We start from the raw sequence: 13,153 nt of genomic DNA, 5'->3' as shown, positions 1-13,153 counted from the left end.
AGCAGACATTTTCCGAGGAAAATTCTGATAAAAGAGAACTTTTTCAAAACAACTCTTATTGATTGGAATATTGATCAACAACTCTTTGTTAAGTAAAATCATCCTTAATAACTCTTTGCTTCATCGCCAAACCAAACCATTTCATTGAATTCATCATGTACAAGAATATGAATGGTAAGGAGAGGCAGATGGTGTATATTTCGCTGGCGTTACTTTCCAACAGGTCGCCGGTTCGCGCTGACTACTAATCCGTCCACTGAATGATTTTCAGTTGTTGCTTTCGCTTCGTTGATCTCTGGTTCCGTTCGCTACTCGCACACTGCTGTGGCTTTCACGCGCTCTTCTTTGCTGCTCCGCTGCTTGATCCGTTCATTATGCCGTTCGATTTGTGAATGAGCTGGGAGCAGAACAACCAGTGGTTTTATTTGCTCGAGCTCCGTTCACCGATGGCGAGTGGTGGGGTTCTCGCTTGGTTGTTTCGTCACTCCGTTTGTTACTCGCACGCGATTGGTTATTGCTATCGCGCTATTTTCGTTGATGGTGTAATTCTTCGCTGAGAAAAAAAGGCAACTCTATTGATTTTTCATGCAAAATGACCGACTTTGATAAACTATATCTCAGTTATTTATGGACCGATTTGAATGAAATTTTCACAGAATATCAGACATAACTTAAATTTTAACATATGTTTTTGAGTGATTTTTCCAATCACACGTTGAAAAGCAGTTACGGTTTGACTAAAGTGAATATTTTGACGATTTTTTTATGATTGACATAACTAAACATATTGAAGGAATAGCTTCATGGTATCTTCAGCAAAGTTGTAGACTTTTGTATGGAAAATCGAAAAAGTTGCAAATGCATGCGAATAAGTTGGGGCCTTCCTTAGCCGAGTGGTTAGTGTCCGCGGCTACAAAGCAAAGCCATGCTGAAGGTGTCTTGGTTCGATTCCCGGTCGGTCCAGGATCTTTTCGGAATGGAAATTTTCTTGACTTCCCTTGGCATAGAGTATAATCGTACCTGTCACACGATATACGAATGCAAAAATGGAAACTTTGGCAAAGAAAGCTCTCAGTTAATAACTGTGGAAGTGTCATAAGAACACTAAGCTGAGAAGCAGGCTCTGTTCCAGTGAGGACGTTATGCCAAGAAGAAGAAGATGTGAATAAGTTCTCTGTTTATTCAACAAACCAGCTGAATAATTCATGGGTGCACAACAGAAACAGGGATTTAGTTGAAATCTGGAAACGTAGCTCAATCTTGAAAGCTTGAGCGATTTCACAAACCAGATTCTGGATTAACAGCTCAGCAAGCTTCTAGCAGCGAGGTACTTCTCGCTAAGCAAGTTCGGAGGAGCTCTTACCAGCTCGAAAGCGGAAATGGAATGAAACTGAATCCAACGAAGGCAGCATGTTTTATAACCTTGGAATAGCAGATGATGCTCCTCCCTGTTGTGCTCTTCGCTTTCTGAACGACCAATCTGGGAAATGGGTATGTGCCAATAATGTGTTGGGCTTGGAATTACTTGAAAATTGCGGAGAATACTATTACGTGAGAAATTGGTCGAACATGAATTGTTGGAATGATTGGCATACCCTAAATATTCAATACGAGCTATTGATAATTAATAGTTTTCTTTATTATGACGGTAAATTTCTGATCCATGGGTGCCAAAATTATTACAATTGTTCAATGAGAATGTCTTTTCAAAAGCATTCTAAATATGTCGCAATTTTGTCACATGGGATAATTGTCCTAATCAAAGTGTTCCCATAAAATATGGAACATAAAAGGCGCTGTTGGAAAAGCCACTCTATTTTGCAATCGTTGTGAAATGTTGAGCACTCACCCCGACGGCACTGCAGCAGCGTCCGCGAGTACAATCTCAAATGGTTGAGTCATAAATTATTCGTGACAAATGAAATTTTGTATGAAGCTGTGAAATTGATTTAGGAATATTAGAAGTTATAAATAATATCGGAAATATTTCTCTTTTAACTCTTTTCCACAAATTTGATGGCTCTGAAAAGAACCGATGGCTTTGTTAGCTTCGATGTTGTTACGGATAACTAACACTGCTCGGACCAGCAAAACTCAGGGGGCTTCTGGTATTTGCTCCTAACGGGATTGCTTCTTGACCACCAATGATGATTTCATCACGAGTCGAAATTTTGAAGCGCGGGTCAACAGCTTCTCGGCCGATGAAATTTGCGGCGGCGATGACGATGGCTGGGTCAACGCAAACAAGCGGTGAACCACAAAGCGAGAATGACTCGCCCGACCGTGTTCGACCGCAATTTCTCCTGTGGACTGCTTCCTCTTCTTCTTCTAGGCGGCGGCAGCGGTGATGGCTTTGGCTTCGGACGGCATCTTCTCTCGCTCGTTCGACAGTTTGATTTGAGCGAAGCAAGACAAACGGGGGCGTCCTTCGTTATCGATGTCTGTGTCTGAAAAGCACGTCCGGTCAGAGCAAGCCGATCTGTCGCCTGCTGAGATGCGAGCCAATCGGAGAGTGAAAAGCAAATGACGTCAAATTTTCTCTAGCCACCCCTATTTATAGATTTTCTTGAAATCAACGTTCTCTTTTAAAACAGTTTTTAAACTATTTAGACAGGTATGTGGGATTCAGTAAGTAAACGACATGAAGCTTTGATGTCTTGGCTTTCGATTGAGGTGCTAATCAAGAAATTTCGTTAAGCCAGTGCAAAGTTATTAACGTTTAAAATATTTCATGCCAACGTAACGCTCCTGGTTTTGAAATTCCAATTTCACTCCTGTATAGAGAAGAAAGACGTACTTCTACGTCAAAATGCATACTTAGGGATTTTCACGTAACGAATTATTTTTTAAATCTAAACTACACAAGATTTATTCACACACAAGTTACTTATGGAACTAGCTACTATTACAGCTTGACCAGGAAAGAGAGTGAGCCACGCTGCTGGCTCACTTTTATTTGCTAATTATGCTTACCTAGCGCATTCTTAGCGCCCTAACACTTGATTAGCGTGCCGCGTGGCGTGATTCTCCGCGATGCGCGCCAACTGCTCCTATTCATTAATTCACCTAGCAGGATTTTCCTAACGCATTTTTTTTTATTTCGTCAGGAATAACATGCAACCCCAGAGCTGACGATGAAATGAAGCTAAACTCAAAGAAAAAGAAATAATCAATGTTTAAAAAAACTGCCCATATTGCCCCAAATAGTTCTTAAAAAATGTCATCATTTTAAAATGATGATGTTGGACTGTTAGAATGTTCTTCAAAATGTATTTGCGCATATAGGGTGTCCCAGAAAGTATGGGCATGACTTCAATAATGAAAATCATAAAACTTTTCCAAACAATCAAATATTTTTATATTTTTGTATTTTTCTATAGGCTATTTAAACCAGCATCTGTGATAAATTTGTTTAATTTTATGATCGTTTACAATGAAAATTTTGATTTTAGAAAATCAATTCTCATCTGGTCAGCACAGATCCTACATTATGTTTTTGTTGAAAACTAGCTAGTAAAATATGTTTGTATCAAAATCTATCACCGTGGTGAGTTCAAGTACAAGGATGTTTTACATATATTTTTGTTTGAAATTTTATTTGGCTTTGTTAGAGAACATTTGAAAAAATGGTATAATTCCAAAATATCGTATTTTTTCTCTACATAAGACAACATCACGAAGATATAACTCTTCAGTAAATAGTAATAAAAAAATAAATTCCAGATTGACGAAAGGTTAATCCCTATTCTCTTGGATAGTCAACTTTAATTTTTGATTTATTCATGTGTAAATATAAGGATTTCGGATGGTACACAAATTATGTCACGCTTAATTTTAACTTTTTTGACCACCTCCGCCCCCCCCCCTTTATCACGTTTTTTATGAGTCCTCCGAAATATTTGTAAGGCTTGTCACACTTGGCTCGACCCCCTCCCCCCCCTCGGAGCGTGACGTAATTTGTGCATGACCCGTTTGTTTTTTAACCATTTTCAAATCGACCACGGCTGGAATCGGATTTTTAGTTCCAATACAAATTTCACATGCTTAAGTTTAAAATTTCAATTTGAATAAGTGATAGTCCGATCAATTATCATATCGTCGCTGATAAATATATTATTTCAGATTTTTATTATACGCACTTTCTGACATAGAACAAATTTTGTAAAACGAAGCCGCTCAAAAATAACGAGATTTGTGTAAGACTGATAAGAGATGATTCAAAGAAATGTTAGGAAATCAACTAATTTATAATGAAATTATTCATTATAAAATCGCAATCTGCTCTTGTTGGGTATAGTAATTAAATGTGTAAAAATCAGATTTTTATCTTCACTAGTCTTGAAATGGCAGTATGGTGAAGTCGTGCCCATACTTTCCTGGACACCCTATAGTGTGTATTAATACTAATAGCCCTAAAATCAATAAATTGATATTTAAGATTACATCAGATAATTTCACAACCAAAAATAGGGTGCTCATATCACCCCATCGTCACAGTGGGAAATAAAGGTAGCAAACCGACGAAGAATTCTGTATCTTGTGAACGCTACGCAAAAACCTCGAGAAAATACTTGTACTTGTTGTTCTGATGGCCACATTTTATCAAAATTCCCAGTATTTCCCATATTATATGCAGGGAAGCTGTTTATGGGCTATCGATATAACGATATCTAGACGATAAGTGTATAAAAATGTGAGTATATGAATTGAAATTGACCCCATGGATCATTATTATGCTCATTTCACCCAAATCCTCCATTTTATCAAGTATTAGATATTGTTTATCACATTACACAGCGTTTTTGTGTGTCTCAAGGATCAAATTATGTGTCTCTAATGGATTTGGGGTTGCTGTATCTGATGTCGTTCTCAGAAATGTTCCAGCACGTCACAATTTTTAGGTACGGGTCGCAAAAGTTGTATAAAACACTGGTTTTATTGATATTCACATAGAATTTTAAATATGATTTGTCAAACCGTATTGTGATCTAATCCACCAAGCTTGCAAAATAGGACTTTGACTTTCATTTTAGAAGTCTCCATACAATTTTTTTCGACTCTTTTATATGGCAAAATACAACACTTTTCTAAATCACCAAAAAAAAAACAACTTTTGGGCATCGAAGGTATTATAAACTTTGCTGATTAGTATTGTTATACACATGAAGTTTGAATTCTGTGGAAAATTAGGCAAATAAATGTTCATACAAGCTGGGAAACTTGCATGCAAGTGGGCTACAATAGTTAAATTTCGCATTTTCAAAAGTCAATATCTCAAAAACTAGACGTGCCATTATATATTTGAAAACGGCATTGGTTTCAGCAACCCTTTATTTAGTAGATAGCGGTATTTTGGTGCTTGAGACAAAAACCGCAGTGTTATTTGCAGGGAACTCGCTTATGAGCTATGAATTTAAGAAAGTAAAAACCTACAGAAATTAAAACGGACCGCACGATTCCGTATCATTCTCATTTTACCAAAATTCCCCATTTTAATCATGAATATATATAGGGAAAAAGCACCAATTTTCGACCCATCCATACGATTTTGGCCTACTTTTTATGAAAATCCGAAAATTGGCACTGAATTCTTGTAGGTCAAAAATAAGTGTTTTCCCCTACAAGGTTTTCTAAGCGATAAGAGTCTAAGGAAGTATTTGAAACTGATCACATGGTTCATTATCATGCACATTTTATCCAATTTTTCCATTTTTATCAAGTTTATTAGGATTTTTAATACTATATACAGTATCGGACAAATAAAACGTCAAAGCGAAATTCATTCGGCTTCGTAAAGCAATATTCTACATGAGCCCTTAATTGAAAGTAATGAAATGGACCTCTCGGTAGTTATAATTCAAAACAGTTTTTTGATGACCCCCTCGATTTTTGACAATTCTTGGCTCACTCAAATTGTCATAACTCAGAAATTTCTTCAACAACCCCTTCACAATAACATTTCATATCAAATTTGGCCGCCATATTTTTACCGGAAAAACGAATTTTCACGGTGTTCGCAACCACCGATTTTTCGCATAATTTGAAAGTTTAGCTAGTTTTACACAAAATATGAAAAACAAAAAACAGAGGTGTATGTTTTTGGATCAAAAGTTATGTGCAATTTTGTAAAACATTTCTTATCGTGCTGGTGCAATTTGCTATCAAACTATGTATTTGTATTGTAAAAGATTATCTCTACGATGTTTTACATTGGCGCTAGGGGTCATTCAAAAATGACGTCAATAATTTGGGGAAAGAGTGAAAGAGCATGTATCAGATACCGTACACCCCCGCTAATTTGAACGCTACCTAATGCAAACCATCGAGGTTCATTTTTAATTTGAACTTCTGGTTATCCTATGGACAACAGAAAATCGTACTTCTGGCTACCGTTTTGGCTGTTTTGTTTTGATTCTGCGTTTCGTTTCACAATGTTTCATTTCAGTTCACTCTGTTCCAAGAGTTGAACGACGTTTGAACCATTTTTTTTTTCTCTGTTCGGATGCGCCACTGCGACTATTATTTAGATCTATTGTGGCATTACCCGTATCCTTAGTGTATAGTGCAGGCCTGCCCAACCTTTTTGAGCTGCGGGCCAAATCGCAGAAAAAATTGTGTGTCGCGGGCCACATTTTTAAACGCATAAATATTTCCATGAAGGTTGATAAAAATCAGTAAATGAAGTTCATAAAATCAGACAAAAATCAGTGAATGGAGTAAATTTCATTTGAAAAAATCGAAAAAAAGAAAATTGCTCCTAAGTATTCTTGTGGACATTGTGAGGGTCCCTTTCAAAATTATATAATAATCTAGTCCAGAATATTTAGAAGAATCTACCCCAGAAATGTTAAATCCTGTGGTGAGAATAATGCCAAGGATTAAAAAAATCGTACTCCGGATCCTGAATCCAACCAAATTTTTTTAACATGAGCCGGAGTGTGCTAAAATCCTGATCAAGCTTTCACGAAATGTTTGTTCCTTCAGAATCTCACTCAAAAATTATTTTGAAATGTCACCTAGAAATCTTTGAAAATGCTAAAAACTATTTCAAACCTCATATTTTTATTATAAATTCGTTTTGTGTTCTGGCAAAATGCTACATAGCGTTAAGTTGCAATCTTGCCCAGGATTTTAGAGAATTGTGTATTGAATTCGTTGAAAATCTTGGTAAATTTTTTTTGAGAATCTTGTCAATGTTGATAGAATTCATGGAAGAAACATTATTGAAACACTCTAAATTGGGATTCAGAATTTGAATCAGAATATCAGAAGGGTAAAAAACAAAACAAAGTAAATAATAACCATGGTGAAATATTAGGTTGAAACAAAATTGAAAATTAAACAGGCTTAGTACGTTCTAACTTCGGGTAAGTAAAATATTCAACGGGCCAGATATGAGAAGAATCTTCGAACTCTCCGCGGGCCGCACAAAATGAGGTCGCGGGCCGGATGCGGCCCGCGGGCCGTACGTTGGGCAGCCCTGGTATAGTGCATGTCGCATTACTCCATTTCCATTGATAGGTAATGAAGCATCGATTTTTGTTCAGTTCTTGTTTTGATTCCTCAGAGATTGATAAAAATCGAATGTGATGAAAAGATTCCGTTATTTACACCCTTCATAGAGACTTACATCTCAGCGACGGCGCGCCCCTTAGCAAACATAATCGATTTAATTAATCTGAGGAAACAAATCGGCACTACTGATATTTGACCATGCAACGGAACTCTAGTCACATCCTTGTTTCGCTTTTAGTTTAGTCCCAGAAAAATACTAGAAAAAAGGGCTTTGTACTAGCAGCGAAACCGAATCAAGCTAGAAAATTTGTTTTGTAATCAAAATTCACGTGAGTCCTTGAATTACCAGTACTTAACCGTTCTTGTTGAGTTAATACTCATGATTGTTATCCTGGCTTCAAGTGTAGTCTCGGGACTGACCAACTCCGAGTTCCTAACCATGTGCTAGATAAAATAGATTCAATTTCAGAAACTGTTGCCAGTAACAAGGACTTTGTACCGCGAATCCTAGAATTACAAGAACATATTACGCTAGCCCGACAAACAAGATGAGACTAGGGTTCAAATTGGTAGATCTTACCCCGTAACGCACCACGAAAAGGTGATCTGCCCGCGTTACGGGTAATTTTTAATTAAAACGATGTGCAAATTAAAAAGTGTTCAGATTAAATGCGGTCAAACCAACTGGGGTACCCGGTATTGGAGAAAGCGTGAGAGAGGGTGAAATTCCAAAAATCGATGTACGTCATATTTGAATCTTCTTCTAGAAGGAGGGGGGATACAAAGAGAGAAGGGGGTCAATATAGGATATACCGCCCTACTAGCATGAAAATAAAAAAAATCGAGGGGTCCTCAAAAACTGTTTCAATTATAGCTACCGAGGGGTCCATCAATTTGACCAACCGACAGCAAAGGCGCTCGACAGGAGCTTTCGAATAAGCATGAATTTGAACATTTTGAAAGACCAAGTGTAAATAGTGGGCCGGTCATCGAGAATCAGGTATTCAAAATAAGATTTAAAAAACTCGAATATTTAAATTTTTCACCGATAGAATATCTAGAGGCGAGGATTTTCTGAAAAGTTTGACTATGAACTGAAACCATGGGAAGGAAAATTTCAGGTTCATTCAAGTGTGATAATATCGTGATTCCAGGTATGCGTGTAACGTTTTCTAAAAGATGAATGCTGGTATTGAAACTGGCCGCACAGATCGTTATCATAGTCATTTACCCAAATTCCCCATTTTATCAGACTTTTGATAAGACTTATTATATTATATGTACGTTTCCCTTTTTGGAAGCTATAACGGTCTAAAAAAGTAAGTGTAGTAATTGAACCGAACGTATCTGTATCATGCACATTTTACCCAAATTCTCCATTTTATTAGGTTTCGATAACAGTCTAAGAAAGTGAGTACAGGAATTTAACCGACCGCACGGATTTTTATCATGCTCATTTTATTTAAATTCATCATTTTTAATAGGTATTTGGTACAATATTTCATATTATATTCCGTGCACCCCCGCTAATTTGAACGGTACCTCATGCAAACCATCGGGGTTCATTTTTAATTTGAACATCTAGTCACCCTAGAATCCTCTTTCACTGTTTTGTTTCGATTCTGCGTTCCGTTCCACAGCGTTTCATTTCACTTTACTTCGTTCCATGAGCTAAATGAAGTTTGAACCATTCTTAATCTGAACGATGTGCAAATTAGCGGGGTACAAATTAAAAAGTGTTCAGATTACATGTGGTCAAACCTTGTGATCCTCTATAAAGGATTTCTAGTCAAACCAATGGTCATGGGTATAACGAGCTATCGAAATAACGGCATGTTAGCAATCCGTACGGTCATCAAAACCACTTTTATTCTATTCTATAAACAATGTTATATTATGTACAGGTATTCGACGTTTACGCGTTGCGTTCACACGATACAGAATTATTCGTAGGTTTGCTACCTTTTTTCCCTCTATGCCTTATAACACGGCTTATGACATGTGGAGCTCAGTCTAATGAATTCGAACAATTGGAATCATTATTTTGTCTCCTTTTCATACGAAATATGTATTATCATAAATTATGAAGATTTATATAACATCACACTAGATCAGCACTAAATAACGGTAAAATCTTGATGAAGTTCACTAGAAACGTACTTAAAACACCGAAAAACATGTTATTATAGAATATTTGGAGAAACAATCACTTTTGTAGCAAAATATAACTGGTAGAGTTAAAACTTATTTTCTCTTCATATTCCTATTCTTCATATGTGCTCATAATAATGGATCCTTTTGAAATTATGATCCTTATTCTGCCCAGAGGTTACGTACAACCCTCCATGAGTCGATATTTTAAAGGGACCATCGACATATGGAAATATCGTGACAACAACAGAAATGCTTTGGAAAGCTGCTTAAGGGGCCTATAGTAGTAACCATTACCTAAAATTGATTTTGATTTTCTGTATAATTCTATGAATCAATATCGAGTAATGAAACATCGACTCATTAAGGTTTTAAAATAGTGCGCAGAAAAAGTAACACCCTTAAGGTGAAGATAAATCTGAGCCAAACCTTAAATTTTCAAGAGTACAAATCCTGAAGAACCAGATAACGCACTGAAAACTGAATGGATTGATTACCAATCTATCAAGTTTTCAGCTTGAATGGTTGTCGGAATCTTGAGATTTGTGCTCTTGGAAATTTGAGATTTGCCTTCGATTTATCACCCTTAAAAAATATAACGTTTTGCAATAGTATCATTACTTAAGATCAATAAGTATTTACTCCCAAAATTTCAGAGTATTATGTTTTGTTTCTAATTACAATGTCTGTTCGATTTTTGCAACACGTCCAAAACTATTATGTTGCCGAACGATCTTTTAATGGTGCATTTTTCTAGCACAATTTATTATGAGTTGAATTACAAAGTCGTCCTACAACCTTGGTTTTGATTAAATTGTAGAAATTGTTGAATGAAAAATCTAACAAATTTTGAAAAAACCGTTTGATTTTGGCATGGTGTCAAAATGTATGTTGGCAAAATCGAACGGATTCGGTCTAATATTTGAAAAGCCATAAGTGCGCAGAATATGGGCCCTTTACGGCACCATTACAATTTTGTGATCATGTTAGGTTTTTGAACCATGAGATAAATTTTGTTCTTTGCTCTATTAAATGACTACACTTATATTTTCACCGTCCATAATATTGTAAATAATAAACCATCGATTACTAATATGGCAATATTTTCTTTCTGCCCCATGTTTTCCCTCCCTGGTCTCTTTCATTTCCGGAACGCCGACGTACAGCCAGCAGAAATAGTAAAAAATCCAAACATCGCCAATCGCTATATTCGATTGAGTTCTCGCGTCCGGTGGACGCTATTCGACGAACGCACGAAGACGATGATCTCCGGGGCCCATCGCTCAGTCCGAAACCGATGACCCCACGCCGTGTAAAGCGACGATCTGTGATGCAACGTGGCACGACCAGCCGCCAAAGTACGACCAGCCGGCGAAGTCACACCAACAACCGGAGCAGTGTGAGAAACTCCCGCCGGAAAGTGCACCAAAATCCGGTGACCAAACTTATGAACCAGCAAAGCGCAGGGACTATGACCCTAACCAAAACCTTCCCGCAGTTTGCGCACAATAAAAATTCTGAACTGACTGAATCCAATCTCAAGTCGCTAAACAACGACTACATCATGAGCCAAACAGCAGCCTCCATGTTGAACAATTTTAGCCAAGGCGCCACCAATAATCTGAACACATTCAACCATCCTCCGAGGCACAACACTCATACTCCTACCCTTCCAGATGGCAGTCCCATCGATCCTATCTACTACAATATGAACTCCTCTTCGCCTTTGCTACAGCAACAAACTTCATGGGCTTCCTCGAATGCTCCAGGCGTCGGAGGCCATTCCAATCCAACCTATCAACATTCAATGTCCAATTTGAATCACAGCCCAGAACTTAACGAAGAATACTACACCAACAACCGGCCACCATCCGTGCGATCCAGCTATTCAAATTTTCATGGAACTCGGCCATTGAGCTCATACTCCGCGGTTGGGAACATGAACATCACCCAGCCAGGTGCGACCGGAGAGAACGTATTCGCCAGTCTAACCAATCAACAGCAGATGCAGCCTCAACAACAGCAACAGCAACATCAGCATCCACAACAGACCGCAATGGTGGACACAATGGGTGGCGATCCAATGGCTATCCCTCAGCTACCCAATCGGCGGTCGGTTTCACGGGAAAGTATTCGGGCGATGCAGTTTCTGAACAGTGGACCCCCGGCTTACAATCTGAACTACCATACGCCGCCGGAATCAGAGACCACTATGTAAATAATGATACCCAAGAAATCCTTCTAGGTGAATGGACTGGAACCTATCTCATAGCACCGAAAGTATAGGCTAATAGTTTTATAAGTGACATACGTATCAATCCGTCCTAGCTGATGTTGAGTGTATAAAATGGTACACTTTTACGTAACAATGATCTGAACTTAATAGGAAAATAGTTTAATGATAGCTTTCGTTTTATTGTACATAAATAGCCTAAGATACTAACATTGATGGATGAAATTGGTATGGTTTGGGAGAGTGAGATTTTTGAAATCATTAGAGTGCATTGTGCAAATATTCATTTTATGCAACAGGAGTGATCTTCAATAATGTTATCCTCGTGAATAACATGTTAAATCTATGAAACGTTCAATGTGAGAAGTTATGCATGCCTCAGCTGACCCAAAATCATATTTGGGTTTTTGTGTTTCCATCAGCAATGTGTGGTATACTGGTTTGGTTGAAGTTTTAGTTGACTTTAGTTGTTCGCGAAGATTTGGTTTGCATTAACACAAATCATGGATACATGTACGGAAAGTTGAGCAATTTACGCATGAACATAATTAATTTTTTGCAGATCCTAACTTCTACAAGCTCGTTGGTATAAAAAAGAAAGGCACTAGGACTGTGCAAATATCGATATTATCGGCTCGATTTTATCGATATGATATCCGATATCTTTCGACCCGATATTTTCCGATATCGATAAGACCTTTGTCCTTCCGATAATCAGGACAACACTCAATGATTATGTTAAAATTAGTCCAACGAAATTTCCGATATCCGATGAGTAGAACATATCATATCTACAATATTCAAATAATTGAATCCATTATGTAACAGTAGGTGTCAAATGACGCCGAAATAGTCGATTTTGTTTTAAAATCCCTTCATTAAAAATATCGGATATCGGTTCGATACCGATAATGTCAAATCCGATATATCGCCGATACCGATATTGAATCATTGGGATATCGCCGATACCGATAAATCGTCATTGTGCACAGCCCTAAAAGGCACCATTCGTACATTGAAAGTATTTCAACAAAATATTTCAATTCGAGCTTTTTATGAGTTCCGATCAATGTTATCGTTGATTGATGTTACCACGTTTTACTGTACTATTTTATTTCGAATCTAACCTAACAATATTGTTTGTCTTGATATCGTATATCGTGAACTCAGGTAAATGGACTATCGAAATAGGTACATTGGAACTCTTTATACAAATTCGTCAGAAGAAATCGATATGACATTCATAAATTCATA

The 13,153-nt window shown here is 37.4% G+C and overlaps 1 protein-coding gene across 2 annotated transcripts in view; it reads left to right on the top strand.

Moving 5' to 3' along the window:
* Positions 1-13,153, top strand: part of LOC5576960 (sodium/potassium-transporting ATPase subunit beta-1-interacting protein) — a 182,039-nt gene extending 168,886 nt beyond the window's left edge. Inside the window, exon 6 of one of the 2 annotated variants that reach the window (XM_021842971.1) lies at positions 10,833-13,153. In XM_021842971.1, coding sequence (XP_021698663.1) covers positions 10,833-11,884 — 1,052 coding nt within the window. In that variant the 3' untranslated portion in view covers positions 11,885-13,153. The remainder of the gene's footprint in view (positions 1-10,832) is intronic. The other variant, XM_021842972.1, reaches the window with a different exon arrangement.

Source organism: Aedes aegypti, chromosome 2 (genome assembly GCF_002204515.2).
Source record: "Aedes aegypti strain LVP_AGWG chromosome 2, AaegL5.0 Primary Assembly, whole genome shotgun sequence".
NCBI lineage: Eukaryota > Metazoa > Arthropoda > Insecta > Diptera > Culicidae > Aedes > Aedes aegypti.
Note: the sequence above shows the minus strand (reverse complement) of the source record. Positions and strands in the feature narration are given on the sequence as shown.